The sequence below is a fragment of the Phalacrocorax carbo genome, chromosome 6, assembly GCF_963921805.1.
Source record: "Phalacrocorax carbo chromosome 6, bPhaCar2.1, whole genome shotgun sequence".
NCBI lineage: Eukaryota > Metazoa > Chordata > Aves > Suliformes > Phalacrocoracidae > Phalacrocorax > Phalacrocorax carbo.
The window spans coordinates 17,242,572-17,259,080 of NC_087518.1; the positions used below are offsets into that span (position 1 = coordinate 17,242,572).

General features: G+C 58.3%; 1 protein-coding gene across 1 annotated transcript; it reads right to left on the bottom strand.

The window, feature by feature from the left end:
- Positions 1 to 6: 6 nt before the first annotated feature.
- Positions 7 to 11,723, bottom strand: LOC135313997 (U3 small nucleolar RNA-interacting protein 2-like). The gene is made up of 17 exons (XM_064455662.1): positions 11,557 to 11,723; positions 7,064 to 7,133; positions 4,138 to 4,243; positions 3,250 to 3,430; positions 3,063 to 3,181; positions 2,887 to 2,969; positions 2,730 to 2,771; positions 2,359 to 2,485; positions 2,013 to 2,137; positions 1,667 to 1,759; positions 1,466 to 1,566; positions 1,226 to 1,360; positions 976 to 1,038; positions 747 to 892; positions 565 to 644; positions 370 to 443; positions 7 to 276 (listed from the first exon to the last, which is right to left on the bottom strand). Exons 1-17 carry the CDS (start codon positions 11,721 to 11,723, stop codon positions 171 to 173), a joined length of 1,818 nt encoding a protein of 605 aa, XP_064311732.1. The 3' UTR covers positions 7 to 170.
- Between the last annotated feature and the right edge of the window lie 4,786 nt (positions 11,724 to 16,509).

Below are 16,509 nucleotides of genomic sequence, written 5' to 3' on the forward strand. Positions count from 1 at the left end.
AGAGGGCAGACCCTCAGCATGATCTGGGTGCCAGCAGGGTCAGGGGGCCACGCGCCATCCCCCGCTCCGGCGCTGCCGGCCCCAGGAGGGTGGTTGCACGAAGGACATGGGGCGCAGCACCAGGGACCAGGGTTTCATGACCCAGGTGCAGCGGCTCCGGGGCCAGCGGGCTAGGAGCTGTCAGGGACATGGGAGCTGGGGGCTGTAGCCCTCCGCTTCAGGGGGATGGTGCAGATGCTGTTTTTGGCTTCTTTGATTCTCCACCACCGGCCAAGCCTGCAGATGAGAGAGATGGGGGTCACCCTCCACCGAGCCCTCGAGGCAGTGGAGGCTGTGCCCCCAGCCAGCGCTGGGGAAGGGGGACGGTACCGGTGCTCCTGCCCGAGGCCGGCCACCAGGAAGTCACTGGCTGCCGAGAACTCGAGGCTGTTGACAAAACCCACCTGGAGGGGACAGGGCAGGGCGAGAGGCTCGCACAGCCTCCTCCTGCTGCCCAGGGAGGGGAGAACCCGCCGAGAGACACCCCCAGCCCAGCTCCAGCATCCCCAACCTCCTGACCCATACCAACGGGATAGCCCAGAGGGGCTCCAGCTTCCGAAATCCCTCACTGCACTTCCAGAGCTTCACGCTAGCACTGTGGGAGCCTAGGGTAGAGAGAGGAGACTGCCATGCACCCCAACCTGGGGCAGGGGCAGGACAGACCCCCTGCACCCCCAAACCCTTGCTCCAAAGCAGCTGCCCCACACCTGTAGCCAGGAGGTCACTGTTGCGCAGGGCAGCCACCGCTGAGATCCAGTACGGCTGCTGCAGGCCCTGGGCGTCCTGCATGCCGTGCGCCTGCCGGGCCAGCGCCAGCGGCTTCTTCTTCGCCAGCCCCCACAGGGCTACAGACCTACCAGGGAGGGGAGGCATGAGGGGGTTGCAGGAGGGGGCTTTGCCTACCTACCCCAGGCACTGTCGCGGCCCCGTGCTCACCCGTCATCGGCACCCGACACCATGTGCTCCTCGTTGATGAGCTGGATACAATCAATGGAGCCCCTACAAAGAGAAGGGGCAACTACCATCAGTTACAAGCGTGCTTTGGGATACTGCTTAGGAGACAAGGGCTCAACGGGACATCAGTGTCTCCAGTATGCCAGCAGGCTTCTGGTGGTGCTTGGCACCCTCACACCACTGCCCCGCCGGACCCACCTGCCCACAGGCCCCTCTCCCGCCCCAGACCTACTGGTGCCCATAAAACACGAGCTGTGACTCCTCGGGGATCTTCCAGAGCCGCACGGTGCCGTCCCGTCCCCCCGCCGTCACACAGCACTCCCGGCTCAGGCTGTCCAGCCCTGTGATGATATCCTGGTGCCCGAACCTGGAGGGGAGGTGGCAAAGAGCTGCGGCAGGCACAGCCCCCTGCCACATTTCCTCCCCCAGGTGAGGGAGGCTCAGTGGGGTGTGTGTGTCCCCAGGGTCTTACAGGATCTCCATGTATGTGTTCTCCGCCACGTTCCAGGCCTTGACGCAGCGGTCATGGGAGGCACTGTACAGCTGGTGCGTGCCCTTCTGGAAGGACAGGCCCTGCAGCCGGACAGCCGGACATAGGGGGAGTGGTGAGGGGCACCGGGGAGGGCAGTGCTGCCTGGCCCTGCAGGCGTCGCAGCCAATGTCCCCGACTCACCGAGACGGCATCGCGGTGCCCAGTGAAGATGTGCAGGCGCTTGCAGGTGGCGGTGTCCCAGACCATGATCAGCTTGTTCCTGTCTCCTGTAGCCTGGCAGAACACAGGGGATACCCAAGACCTGCCCCACGAGGACCCACCACACATCCCAGCCTATGCTCCCACCCCATGTGCTTTGGGGGGTCCCAGGGACGCCTTCTTGGCTCCAGCGGAGGTAGGGGCTGCTTGAAGCCAGCAAAGTACACCTGGGCACGAGATACCACTCTCCGCAGGGCCCCAGGAGGAGATGCACTCCCCACCAGCACCCCTCCACCACACATGGCGGCACCAGCCCCCTCTCCCGTACCAGGTACTTGCCATCCGATGAGATGGCCATGCAGAGGACGTGGGATGCGTGCCCCATGTGCCGCTCCTCGGTGCCCTTCTTCCCCCCAGGCACCACGCACAGCCTCTTCCCGCTCTCCACCTCCCCTACGGGAAAGGCATCGCCGTCACGCCCTGGGAACCTCCCAACATATTGGAAAGCGCCAACGAGCCTCCCACAGAGCCCAAAACGATGCACGTGCACATCCCCGGAAGGGGCAGGGGCCCAGCCACCTCCACAGGCACCCACGCTCCTGCTGCTGCAGGGTCCCTCCCTGCAGGGTTCAGGCTGGGGGAACAGCCAGTCGCGGCCCCAAGGGAACACTTGCATTTGATGAGGGAGCCGTCCTTGGAAGCCGAAAAGATGAACCTGTCATCTGGAGAGATGACCAGGCAGGTGACGGGCAGCTGGTGCCCCCGCAGCACTCGAATGCTGGCTGGATCTGGAGGCTGCACCTGCAGGGAGAGCGGGATGTGAGCTGGGCCTCCCTCGGTCCCTTCCCCCGGCATGGGAGTACCCAAGCACAGCACCCTCCCTCCTCCAGGGCACCAGCCCCCGGCACCCTGGGCAGAAGGAGGGCCCTGGTCCCGGAGCCAGCACAGTAACTCGGGGTGCCGGCCCTGGCTGTGCCCGAGTGCCCCCCAAAGCCGGCACTTAGAGCCTGGCAGCCCCCCGGCGCCCCCAGCGCCGGGCACTTACGTCTTTGGCGACCAGGCGCTGCAGCCGACCCTTCTGCTCCAGCTGGGCAAGAAGCGGGAGGCTCAGCGGAGGCGGCCCCGGCCCCGCGGGAGCGGGGCAGAGCCCGCCGCCGCCGCCGCTGCCGGGACTGGGGGGACGCGCCCGCCCCGCTGCTCACCACGTCCTCCTTCAGCCGGTCGCCGATGAGATCCGCCGGATGCGTCTCCTCCTCCTCCTCCTCTGCCGCCGCCCGCTCCTCCTCTGTGGCGGACGCGGGGCGTGAGGGCCGGGCTCAGCACCGAGGGCCGCACGCCCCTCTGCCCCACCGGGGTACCGGCACCGGGCGGCACTCACCGTGCCGGCGGAGCTCCTCCAGGTACAGCTTGGCCAGGCGCAGCTTCTTCTCCTGCGGCGTCTCCTCCACCTCCTCCTCTACCGCCGCCTCCCGCCGCCGCCGCCGTCCCAACGACGGGCTGCGGGGACAGGCGTGAGCACCGGCACCGGCACCGGCACCGGCTTCCCCCCGCGGCGCGGCTCGTACCTCTCCGGCTCGGAGTCGCTGGACACCTCCTCGTCGACGGGCCGGACGGCCGCCGCCCGCGACCTCCTCTCGGCGCCCAGGACCTGAGGAACGAACCGGGGTGACCCCAGGGACGGAATCGGACGGGACGGGACGGGACGGGACAAGGACGCCCACAGGAGCGACCTCGCCGGGGCAATTACTCCTCATCCCGCCCCGTCACGCCCCGCCTCAGCCCGGCTCGGACCGGCCCGGCCCGGCCCGGCCCGACCCTAGCCGAGGTCCCGCCGCCCCGCGTGGGGCTTTGGCCCTACAGCTGCCCGCCGCCGCCATGCTGCCGCTCCACGTGCTGCCCGCCCCGCCGGCTGCAGGGGCGCGCCCCGCGCCTATTGGCTGCAGCCGACTAGGTCCCCCTCCCGCCGCGCCTGCGGCCCCGCCCCCGCTTCCTATCGGCGGGCCGCGCTGTCACTCGAGTAGTGACGACTCCGCCGCGCCCCCCGGTGCTGCTGGGCCTGCCCCCTCGGCGACACGGCCCGCCCCCTGGTGCTGACAGCCACGCCCCCTCGGCGGCTTGCCCCGCCCCCGGTGCTGCTGGCCCCGGCCTCTCGGCGCAACGACACGCCCCCTGGTGCTGCCTGGCTTCTGGTCCCGTAGCACGGCCTTTGCGGGCTGCCAAGGACCCCGGCCTTGGCTGTCGCCGGGGGTAGTGGTGGGACGGCCTGTCCCGATGATGCTCTAAAGCGCTCAAACCGGCTTTTGTTCGGAAGCTTTATTTTGCGCATTTAGTGTCTTCTCTCTGGCACCTGGGGAGGCGTGGAAGGGCAGCGGGAGCACCCTTCGGCTGCTCCAAGTTAGGCAACAGGCTCGCTTCCTCAAGGATAAGCAGCCAAAGAGTGTCACCACGCGTACCCAGAGCATCCTGGAAGGGCTGCTGACTGCTGGCGGGTGGTCTCCCTTTTGGAGATTGCTCAAAGGCGACGGCTCCGCGGAGGGCTTGGTTTCCCGGTGTGACCTCCTGAGGGCGAAAAGGGGAAAAGGGGATAGCAGCATTAAGGTGTGACCCTCTCAGGACCATAAAGCCCCGTTGTGTTAGGTAAAATGGCCACTCAGAAGGCAGTTAACGCCCACGATTTTGTCTCTTCACCGGCCGAAGGGATAGATAAGCTGTACGATCTTTTGGAGGTGCACCGATCTCGCCCCTCACCCCGGGGACAAGATTGGGTGAAAAAACATTGGTTTCAACCGCAGAGTGTAGCAGACAGGATAAGGGTAGCGTAGAAGGAAGCTAGGGTTAGACCGGGGAAAGGAAAAGCTGTAATTTGCGCAGTCCTGGGAGCGAGTCTGTCAGCAGCGGTGGAAGAGAGGAAACGGAGGCTTTGTCAAGCCGATGTCACAATAGACTCACTGCAGGTGGTCATAAAGTCACTGCAGGAACAATTGGGAGGGAAACAAGCGATTGTTGCAGGAGGAGAGAAATCAAAATGCCATACTGAAGGAAGAATTGAGGGGTCAACTTTTGAGGGAAGCAGATACACTGGCGGAGGTAGAGGTGAAACTTTCAGAGAAAGGGGTACGGCAAGTTTACCCTCAGGGAGACTTGCAGAGGGCAAGGGAAACTGTAGAAAGCTTCCCTCACATGTATCCACTCTTTAAAACAGAGTACTTGTATGAGAAGAATAACGATGACCGTCCTCAAGTTCTCACCAAAGAAGTCCCATTTACAGCAACCGAAGTAGCAAAGTTGAAAAAAGACTTTGCAAGAACTCCGAAGGAATCGGAGACAGAATATGTGTGGAGAGGGTCCCTGTCAGCAGGGGGGGATGGAATTTTGTTGTCGGAGAAAGAAGCAGAAGGATATTGGGGTTATTAACTACAGGTAATCGCCGAGCCCCATGGTCATTAACCCAGAGGGCTGCGTATTGGGCCGGAGGGCTGAACCCTTTGGAGAGGGGAGATCCCCTTGCCATAACAGGTACGGTGGATCAACTAGTGGAAAGCGTGCAGAAAGCAGCCTGTCTCCAAACGATGTATGATCGGGAGCTCAAGCCCAACCAGAGTTCCCCGATGATGATGCCTGTAGACCCAGGGAGGATGACTCCCCTGATCCGGGGACTCCCTGACTCCCTGAAACCCACTGGGATCCAATTACAGGGGAAAATTCAAAATAATTCCGCAGGAGAAAGAACTGCGGCCACTCTGGAAGGGATAATAACCCCTGACCATTGGCGGTTGGGAAGGAAAGTGTGGACGTGGAGGGAGGTAGCGCAGGAATTAATTAATTTTGGGAGAAAATATGGCCCTGATGGTGGATCGTTCCAAAAAACCGAAACAAGGGTTGTACGGTCTGCGGAGCAAGTTAACAATCGGCAGCTGTCAATTGGGAAGGGCCAGGATTTGAGGCCACTCCGCAACAATCATCCCGGGAGAGAGAGACCCCTAAGTCGACAGGGGTTATGGCATCTAGGGCTTCAGAAGGGCATTCCTCGAGACCTGATGGATGGACTCCCGACCCCAAAATTGGAAAAACTTGTACAGAAATGGTCAGGGAAGAAGGCCACTCTCGGATTAGTTGCCGCTGCTCCACCCCTGATAGATCTTGAGGGGGAGCTGACTAGGGAAAAGGCGGAAAACTAGACCCTCCGTTCCCCGAAGGTGAGGAGAGGAGCGGAGGATGGATGTTTGTAAGACAACTCACCTTGAATCTAAGAGGGGATTTATTAGTCACAGTAGCTGTAGGACCAAGGAAAAGACCGGTAATTTTTCTAATTGATACTGGGCCACAAATCACCACACTGATGCAGACCGAAGCAGAACGGTGCGGGATCTCTATCCCATCTAGAAATCTAATCCTCTTAAATGCTCTGGGAAAAACACAGTCAATGCCTATGAGTTCAGTGGCACTATGGTTCCCAGGAGAGGAAGCCCCCATCAATACCATGGTAGCCATAGGACCTTTTCAGACAAACATTTTAGGCATGGCTGCGTTGAAGGGAAGGCAATGGCATGACACCCAGGGGAAGTCGTGGTCTTTTGGCATCCCCCAGGTCAGGCAATTAACTGAAACATCTTGGGCGGAGGTGCGCCTATTGCAAACGGCACCTGCCCTTCCCCCCTCCAAGATTACCAACGTAAAACCCTATGCGTTGCCGCTAGGAGCCAGGGAAGGGATAGCCCCAGTAGCTGAGGATCTCAAACAGCAGGGAATTTTAGTGTTTACTCACTCCCCGTACAATTCACCAGTGTGGCCAGTACGCAACCCTAATGGAAAATGGCGCCTGACCATTGACTATCGGCGACTGAATGCAAACACTGGCCCCCTGACTGCGGCTGTACCCAACATAGCCGAATTACTTGCAGCCATTCAAGAACAGGCCCACCCTATCTTAGCAACCATTGATGTGAAGGACATGTTTTTTATGGTTCCACTCCAGGAGTGTGATCGAGACCAACTTGCTTTTACCAGGGAAGGACAACAGTATACTTTTACCCGTTTGCGTCAGGCATATAAACACGCGCCTACCTTGGCCCACCATGCCCCAGCACAGGAATTGGCAATAATCCCATCAGAAAGAGAGGTCAAAGTCTATCAGTATATTGATGACATACTAAAAGGGGGACATACCATAGCTTCGGTGCAGACTATGCAGGACAGAACTATTAATCATCTGGAAGGAACAGGCCTTCAAATACCCAAAGAAAAAATACAAGCCCCTGCCAGTGAAGTTAAGTTGTGGGGCATCTGGTGGAAAGGAGGGTCAGCCTGTATTCGTCAGGACACCCTCTCAGCGTTAGATCAGGTAAAAATTCCGGAAGGAAAAAAGGAGCTGCAACACACCTTGGGATTCTTGGTCTTCTGAAGAAAGCATAAGCCGAAATTTGCAATAATGGCACGTCCCTTATATGACCTGTTGCGAAAGAGGGTGATTTGGAAATGGACTCCAGCTCACGATGAGGCACTGCAGCTTTTGGTGTTTGAAGCAAGCACCCATCAAACTTTGGGCCCTATCCACCCCACCGACCCAGTTCAAATTGAATGGGGGTTGGCACACTGGGGATCGTCAACTCATTTTTGGCAGAAAGGAGCAGAAGGTCCCATTTGACCGACTGGGTTTTATTCTAGGAGTTTTAAGGATGCTGAAAAGTGGTACTCCAGCTGGGAAAAGGGTTTGTTTGTAGTGAGCTTAGCTCTTAGAGAAGCGGAGCGAACCATACGCCAACAACCTATAGTTTTAAGGGGACCCTTTAAGGTAATTAAGCCTGTGTTAGCAGGGACCCCTCCCCCTGACGGGGTGGCCCAAAGGGGTACTGTGAGGAAACGGTATGCTAAAATCGAACATTACTGTAGTGTTTTTACAGTCACTGAAGGTACCGCAAAGGTGTTAAACATACAGGAAGAAGCGACAAACCTTCTGGAGGAGGACACCCCTCCTCCTTCTGTAGTTAGGATTGCCCCGCCATTTTCGGAGGAGCTGCGAAACGTATGGTTCGCAGACGCCTCCGCCAAACGAGAGGGCCAACAGTGGAAGTATCGGGCTGTAGCTATTCATGTGGATACCTAGAGGGAAATAATTCCTGAAGGCGAGGGCAGTGCCCAAGTGGGAGAGTTAGTGGCGGTATGGAGTGTGTTTAATAGCGAGGGAAAAGCAGGGACTCCGGTGTACATCTACACTGACTCGTTTGCAGTATTCAAAGGGTGCACAGAATGGCTCCCTTTTTGGGAACAGAACCACTGGGAGGTAAATCGGGTGCCAGTGTGGCAAAAGGAGAGGTGGCAAGAAATCTTAAATGTTGCCAAACACGGGGATTTTGCAATAGGACGGGTGCCCTCCCACCCGGAAGGGGGTACTCCGGTGAGTGAGTGGAATAATAGGGCGGACGAATTGGCCAGAATTGCCCCTCTGCAGAAGGAGGAGCAAACAGGAGAAAATTGGGATAGGCTCCTAGAATGGCTACATGTTAAATGTGGCCACGCGGGGTCTAATGTTTTATACAAGGAGGCACATGCCAGAGGCTGGCCTGCCCCTCGGGACGCTTGCAGGGCCTGTATTTCAGCTTGTGAGCAATGCCGACTTTGGCTAGAGCGACATCCCAGGGAGGAGTTCCCACTCCATTTGAGAGACAAAAGGACCCTCTGGGAAGTCTGGCAAATCGATGATATTGGGCCTTTCCGAAAGTCAGAAGGAAAACAATATGTATTAGTAGGCGTGGAAGTAATTTCTGGCCTAGTCCAGGCCGAAGCATTTCCACGAGCACCTGGGGAAAACACAGTGCGGGCCCTGAAAATTTGGTTTAGCTCCCTCCCAAAACCTGGTTCTATTCAGTCAGACAATGGCAGTCATTTTACTGCTGCCAGAGTACAGGAGTGGGCAAGGGAAGAAGGAATCAAGTGGGTATTCCACACCCCGTATTACCCCCAAGCCAAGGGGCTAGTGGAACGAACTAATGGACTCTCAAAACGATTTCTGAAACCTCATAAGCCGCATTGGGCGGAGCACCTCTGGGATGCAGCTACCCGAGTCAATGGTCGCTGGGGAACAAATGGATGCCCCCGATTAAATGGCTTTTGTCCTAAACCCCCAGTTTTAATTCCAACGTCTCACGCTCTTAGTGTTCCAAGGGAACCAACGTTCTCTCCTGGACAGCCAGCGTCGGTAGAAATGCCAACCGTTGGGACCGTCCCCCTCATACTTACTGAACCCCTTAACAAATATGCCTGGAAGGCTGAAGATGCCTGGGGGGGGGAAAGAGCACAAAATTAACACTCGCTGGACTGTTGCCTCATTCTAAGCACGTAGATGAAGCCCAAACTGGGCAAGTCGACGTTTTGTTTCATTTCACAGGAGATCCCCGCGGGAACGCAACCGAATGTGGGAAGATTAACATTTGATTTTGACTATGTGTATTTTTGTGATTGATTGTGTAACATTTGTAAGCTTAGGCTGGATTTGTAGAGCAAAATGTCAATTTTGTTGTTTTGGTGTATGGTATGGGTCGCGATCCCTGGAACAATCAGTTATCCCCTCAAAGACTTTAGGGATGAAGGAAATGATATAAAGAATTCTTTTATGCAATTGGCTGAACAAATAGCAAGTGTTTATAACCTCACAGAATGCTGGATATGTGGAGGACCGTTTGGTCTATCAAGTTGGCCCTGGGTAGCTCTACCTTTGCTACCAAAATGGTGGGTGAGTAAATATAGCGAAACGAAAGGGAATAAAACATGGCAAAGCTCACATGATTCACCCAGAGAAAGGTAAATACTGTTTGGCTAGAACGCAAAAGGATGGCGTCTTTGTGGGTAACGGCACATGTGAATGGACATATCAGAACGTAAGCATAACCGTTCAGGTGGGAGAGGGGCCACATGAAAAGGATGAACTCGTATATAGCTATGCCTGGGTGAATGAAGAGGGATACCAGAATGCATTTCCCAGATTTTGGTCTCTCACGCCTAATACCAGCCGAGGCAACTCTGTGGGCCGTGCTTGTATTTGGGACCAGGAAGCAGGAGCTTACAACTGTAAATATTGTAATAGACTAGATTGGCCCCGTTGGAGGAGAACGTGGGAAGACCTTTGTTCAGACATACCATGTTGTGAAAACTCCACAAAGGAATCGCTATATTGTTGCGTTGAAAGTGGCCCGTTTGGTTTAGAACCTACCCCTTATTTTGACCCTTCGCCCCGTGTGGAACATTGGAAAGGACCCTTTGCTAACGGATCAGTGGCCCTTGAGGGACACTGTTGGATGTGTGGAAACCGTGCATATAAAGCGTTACCAGCAAACTGGTCAGGAATATGTTGTGTTGGGGTGATCCATCCCTTGGTTTGCTTACTCTCAGAAACAGATGGAGACCATTTAGGCATTTGAATATATGATGATTTGAAGTGGGAAAAACGATCCAAAGTTACTGATACCTCCCTCACCAATGGGAGTGGCCAGTCCTGGGGTAAAGACGTGCGGACCCCCCAGCGTATCATACAACATTATGGACGTGCAACTTGGAACCCCAATTGTTACCGAAAAACGCGGTAAAATCAGAAACAACTCCTTAACACTAATTTAGTATTAAAGAGCAGGCATTCTTTATTCACGGCGCCGGATGCACGGGGGATCGTTCCTCCTCACGTGCATACCTCACGCACCTTTCCCATACAATTTATAGATCAAAAATTTACCTATTCATACATATTCATTATTGTCCTTTCTACTGATTGGTACGAACTTGCTCGTTCCACATGTAGATTACTGCGCAAACTCAGTCGTCTTCTTCTATTGTTCTCTTTTGAGTAGGTGGTATTACTTGGGTCGGTGGTCCGTGAGTCGGTGGTCGCGATCTCCCCCTGCCGGAATTACCTTTTACCCTTTTGGCTCTCAGTCCCGGCAATCCTGGCCAGTTTTCTCAGGCTGCTACACAAAACTGCACTTTATCATTCCTTTTGACAGAAGTGCATTCTTCTAGTAACAAAACACATTGTCTATATATAAATGATTAGAAACACAAATTGTTTTTGATCACTACACAGATCGATGGATACGCTAATTCCTATACTCTATGTTCTCATATAACAATTCTAGTTGATTTGGCTACACAATGAATGGGTTAGTGGTGCTCGAGAACCCATTTATAATCTACATCGCATTATCCGGCTGCAAGCCGTATTAGAAATTATCACCAGTCAAACAGCTGAGGCCCTCGACCTACTGGCAGATCAGGCAACCCAAATGCGAACTGCAATTTATCAACATCGCTTGGTTCTCGACTACCTACTAGCCGAAGAAGGCGGGGTCTGTGGGAAATGGCATGATTCTAATTGCTGTTTAAAAATCAATGACAATGGCAAAGTCATCAAACAAATTACTGCCGGAATACGGAAATCGGCCCATGTTCCCCCCCAGACCTGGAAAGGCTGGAATGTCGATATGTTCTCCTGGCTTCCAGGAGGTCCTTGGATCAAACAAATCTTATTTTACCTATTGCGTGGCCTAGCTACGTTACTGTTTTTGCCATGTGTCATCCCATGTTTCATTCAGTTAATCCAACGTGTTGTCACAAATATGCAGTTTGTACCCATTGTATCACCTGATGGAGTTAAACACATTGGAGCTGTACGTCAATCTGTGTCATCCACAGCCCAAATTGTACAAAGCATTTGTCTCCCCAGTCTGTTTTATTTGGAAACTGAATTGTTACTGATGTTAGGCGTTGGCCTTGTTTAGAGTTTATCCTGGAAGGGCTGCTGACTGCTGGCGGGTGGTCTCCCTTTTGGAGATCGCTCCAAGGCGACGGCTCCACGGAGGGCTTGGTTTCGCGGAGTGACCTCTTACCATTCCTCTTGGGACTTCCAATGTCCCTGGGTGGGAACGGGCGCAGGGCCGGTGGGGATGGGTGGCATGGGCAGGAGGCAGAGCTGCCCTTCCTGCTGGGGACACGGAGGGGACAAAGCTGTCGGAGTCAGAGCGTTGGTGGCTTTGTAGCTCCCGCACTCGGCCATGTCGGCCCCAGGCAGCGCAGGCTCCGGCTTCTCCTTCCCTCTGTTTTGCAGCCCAGCCCAGCCCAGCAGCTGGTGCTTCGTGGCAAAGACGAAGCGTGTGGGCAGGTGATGCCCTGCACCATGGGAAAAAGCGGCTGTCCTGCTGCTCTCCAGAGGACGCCAGCTCCTCTGGGGCTGAGGTCTCTTCTCTCCTGTTAGACTTTGGGAAGAGGAGATACCCCAAGCCGCAGAGCATCCTAGGGCTGGGGCTGCTGCTTTGTCTCCGCCTGAGCAGAGTCCTTGCTGGGGGCTGAGTGCCACCTCGTCCATGCCCTCAGCAGCCGGAAGCTCAGCCGTTGCAGGTTAAACCTCGACTCAGCCTTCCTCAAGCTGAGGATGAGGAGCGCCTGTGTCGCCAGGGAGGAGACCAGGAGACTCGTGTCTCTCCCTGCATCTTGAAGGACTGTGGGGACAAAGCAGCAGAGGTGAGGTGACAGCCCTGTGTCCCCTCCAGGCAGGGCACGTTGTGCCCCGTGATTCCAGGGCCAGGAGGGAGCCGGGGGGCGGGAGGCTCAGCTGGGTGCTGCCGGTCAGGAATGTGCCCCTCCAGAAACAGCCCCCTCCCCGGAGACACGCACACGCTGGGAGTAGAGCCCCCCTCTCCCAGGGGGGAGCTCTGTGCCGGGGTCCTTCCTCCTCCCCACTGCCCTCACTCACCCTCTCTGATGTACTGCAACTCCTCGTGCCCATCCACCTGCCGTCCGATGAGCCCTGAGGGGATGCAACCCGTTGGGGACCCTGCTGCCTGTTGGGGACCCCGCTGCCCATTGGAGAACCCTCCCCCCGGCCCACCTGGCCAGCACAGCTCCCCGGGGAGGGCTGACCCTGGGCTGCGGCATCGGGGAGGGGATGGATGAGCCTCCTGCCAGCCCCGCCTGCACAGCCAGGGGTGGGACGGGCAGAAGGAGTGCCCCACAGGTCCTGCGCTGGGCCACAGGGACCCTGGGAGAAGGAGGGAGGGACCACGGGGCTCGTGGCTCACCGATGAACCTGACAGCTTCCTGCCGCAGGGACTCCTGCGGGCTCCGCAGGTAGGACTGGCTCTGGCGCAGGTATTCCTTGGCCCTGCTCCTGTTCCTGGCCAGCTGGAGGGAGGAGGAGGGTGCACGGTTGGCGCAGAGCTGCCCCCCAATCGGGCCCTCCCCCCCCGCCCAGGGCCACCCTCTTTCCCCCCAGCAGGACATTCCCAGCTCCCTGCCGTGTGGCATCGGGGTTCGGAGGGAGCAGAGGGCTCCCCAGGGATGCTGGGGTGCCGTCCTGCTGGCAGGGTGCCCTTTGGGACTCCGGGGGAGAGGACAGCCTGGGGCAGAGCCTGCTCCAGGAGGGTGCGTACCGCCATGGGGGCACAGCCCCCCCCGTCCCCCGTGCTGGGCATGGGGCAGGGCTCACCCAGGGCGGAACCTGGGGGCGCTGGGGCTGTGCGTACCAGGCACTCGCTGATCCTCCATGCCTGCACGGTCTCGCCCAGCTGGGCCAGCTGCCGCCACTTCAGGAACTGTCCAGCACTGCTGAGGGTTTCCTGGGAGGCCTGGTGAGTAGCAGAGATGCCACCACCACCGCCAGGGACACAAGACCCTGTGTCCCCCCTCTTTGGAGGGCTCAGAGCCTGCCCTGCCCGTGCAGGGAAGACGCACCAGCTGGGGACTGATGCTGCCACCGGGTTCAGCACCCTGGGGGAATATAAGGGCAGCCACCCTCTCTGGGTGGAAGCCTGTCAGGCTCTAGTGTTTTGGCCTTGGTGACCCCAGGCTGCTGCAGAGCCACAGCGCCGTCTCTGGGGCTGCAGGGACTCACGCCAGGGGTTGTGCGGAGGGAGCTGGGTGGGATAGGGACCTAATCCCGGGGAGCGGAAGGAGAAAGGCAGCAGCGGGCAGGGAGGTGCCTGGTGCTAGGGACCCAGCGAGCTAGACCTCATGGCGACACACTTTTAAAGGGTCCAGCACCGCCCTGCCCAAAGAACAGGTCAGGTTGGGAGTCCCACCTTGGCCACATTCTTGTCCTCGTCGTGCAGGTGAAAGAGCAGTGGCAGCAGGCTGCCCCACACCACCTCCTTCATCTTCTTCCTTTTGGCATCCACCACAACCCCCATTGTGTTTTGGAAGAGCCGGATGGAGAGCTCCCGCACAGTGCTCGACTCCTGGTGCAGGAGAGGAAGAGGACCTCAGTCTCAAGCCTATGGCAAGCAAGGGGCCCAAAACAGCTGCAGGCAGCCCTTCTCCAAAAGGGAGCAAGCTGTGGTGTAGAGAAGGTCTGCCCAGGGAGGCTAGGGTCCCTGGGGCTGGGGGTTGGAGAAGGAGACCCTGCGGAGGGCTGGAGGATGCTGCCAGGGCAGGGTGTGCATCGGTGGGGCTCAGCACGTCTGCCAACATCCTGCAATCATCATCTCTGCCGCGACAGGGAGGCTGAGCCAGGGTGGGTCCACGTGGGGGGTTTGGGACGCAGCACAGAGCTGCCAAGGGCAGCGATGGGGTCTGGGGGCTGCGGGGCAAAGCATCCCCCTGCAGAGCATGGGAGGCATGAATGGAGGTGCCTGTTGAGAGGGGCACGGGTCTCTCCCCCAGCCTTACGTCGCTGAAGAGCGGCTGGAGCTTCTCAGCCAGCGCCAGGGCAGTCAGGCTGAGCGTCTTCCCCTCCAGCAGCCGGAGCAGGTTGCTGAGCAGGGACAGGGCGATGGCGCTGGCATCACTGTCAGCACCCTGCAGCTGCTCCATGACATACGGCAGCAGGACGAGGGTTTTCCTTGCCTGTTGGAGACACACCATCTCCTTTTTGTAAAGGAGCGACCTACCAGAGGGGTGAAAACCCTCTCCGCGCAGACTGGCCTCCCACTAGCTTCTCAGCAGGCAGTGCAGGTCACAAGGGCAAGGTCCTGGCAGACAGGGCTTACCGCCATGGCCGTGAGAAGAGCAGGGCGCAGAGGGTGAGGACAGACAGCTCTGGCTCCTTGCCAGCCCCTTGGCTACCCCCTTCTCCACCAGACCCCCTGGGTAGGCTGGTGGGCACCTGGCGCTGCCTGGAAAGCTGCCCGAGCTGCCAGCAGCCCCTGCCGCAGCTGCTGCGTTTCACCCCGGGGCTCAGCACCCCACGGTCAGGCTCTGCACACCCCACGCTCGGGCTGGTCACTCTGCCACCAGCACCCCTGCCAGGACGTGCTGGCAGCAGAAGCCCCTTCCCCTCGGCACTACTGCCTCTCTCCTTGCACGGCACAGTCATGGGGCAGAGGGCGGGGCAGGCAGGAGAGCTGGCAGCAGCCGGCACGGCTCCCTGTGCCCAGAAAAGCCCGAGCCACCACGTTACCCGTCACCCACTGCTCCCTCCACCCTGGGCTGCTGTCCCGGCTGTCCCTGCTGCCCCCTACTCACCGTGTCGGGCCTCTCACTGAGCCTGAGGAGGCCCCTGAGCACCAGGCTGGGCATCCCCAGGCACTGGCTCTGCAGATACATGGGGAAGATTTCCAGGGCGCGGTCCAGCTCTTCACTGAGGCTGGTGCAGCCCAACATCTGAAACACGCACAGCGGGAGCTGGTGAGGTGTGGTGCTGCCTCCAACCACTACCTCAGGGCAAGGATGCTGGGTCACGACCAAGCCCAGACACAGGCAGCAGGGACTGTGGAGAAGCCCCGTGCCCCACACTCCGCCACACTGGTTGCTCGCCTGCTCCTCCACGGCAACAACCAGAGCCCATCTGCTGCCCCAGCTCCCCCCACAGCAGCTGGCATGGGAGAGCTGAGCATCGGAGAGAGCTTGGAACAGTGCCGTCAGGCTCACCTCAACGAGGAAGACCATGGCGATCATCTCCCAGGTGGGCTCCTCCACACTGAGGAGTTCTGCCAGATGGCAGAAGATGGTGGAGAGCAGGGGTCTTGGGGTCTTCATCATCTCCCTGGCAGGGGGAAGGAGGCACCATCAGGCCTGAGCCAGGCAGACACATATCTTTGGGGTTTGCACCACTCTGGGCATCACCCACCTGCAGCGCTTTCTTTGGGCAACGGGAGCCCTCTGCCATCTGTGCCCCCAAGGGAGGGGGTGACGTGGGGTGATGGTCCCCGAGGAGCAAGGGAGAAGGGCCTCTCACCTGGCCACAATGCGGACTCCCATGAGGTGGGTCTGGCTGCTGAGCAGGGCATCCCAGCCACCCTGCGCCTCAATGGCCAGCGCCTGGCTCTCAAAGCCCATGCTGCAGAGCAGCACTCTCATGGACTGCACCACAGACCTGCACAAAGAGAAATGCTCAGCTCCCACTGGCACCCCTGCCTTGGCTCCAGGTAGCTGGCAGGGATGAGAGGACAGGGATGGAGCACCTGATGGGACCGAGCAGATCCTCTTGGTGCTCCCTCCAAAAGATGTGCACCTCCTGCACCGTCAACTCCGTGGTGAATGACACTTGGAAAAGCAGTGCCAGGAAAAGCTGGGGGAAAATCGCCTCCACCTCCCGCAGGCAGGTGCGCTGCAGGAGGATCTCGCTTACCGTCCTGGCTGCCTGCAGAAGACAGCTAGACACTGAGACGTCCCTACGCCCCTGGGGACGTCAAGGCTTGGGATGGGCAGGGAAGGAGAGTGGAGGCCCTGGACAGCCGAGAGCAGCCCCAGAGGTCAGTGAGGCCTCATCCAGTAACTCACAGCCAGGGAGAGGACGCGGGGGTTGTCCCCAGTAGAGGTGGAGGTCTTGCACGGCGACTGGTTCATCAGCCTGCTGAGCAGCTCCTGCAGCACCTTCTCCGCAACCTGGGGCTTGGAGAGTGTCACCT

Coding starts and splice junctions, on each gene's coding strand:
- LOC135313997 (XM_064455662.1), bottom strand. CDS start 11,723: ATGGCCGAGTGCGGGAGCTACAAAGCCACCAACGCTCTGACTCCGACA. Junction 2,772..2,886: donor ACCGGCTGAAGGAGGACGTG/GTGAGCAGCGGG, acceptor CTTCTTGCCCAG/CTGGAGCAGAAGGGTCGGCT. Junction 277..369: donor GGCCTCGGGCAGGAGCACCG/GTACCGTCCCCC, acceptor TCTCATCTGCAG/GCTTGGCCGGTGGTGGAGAA.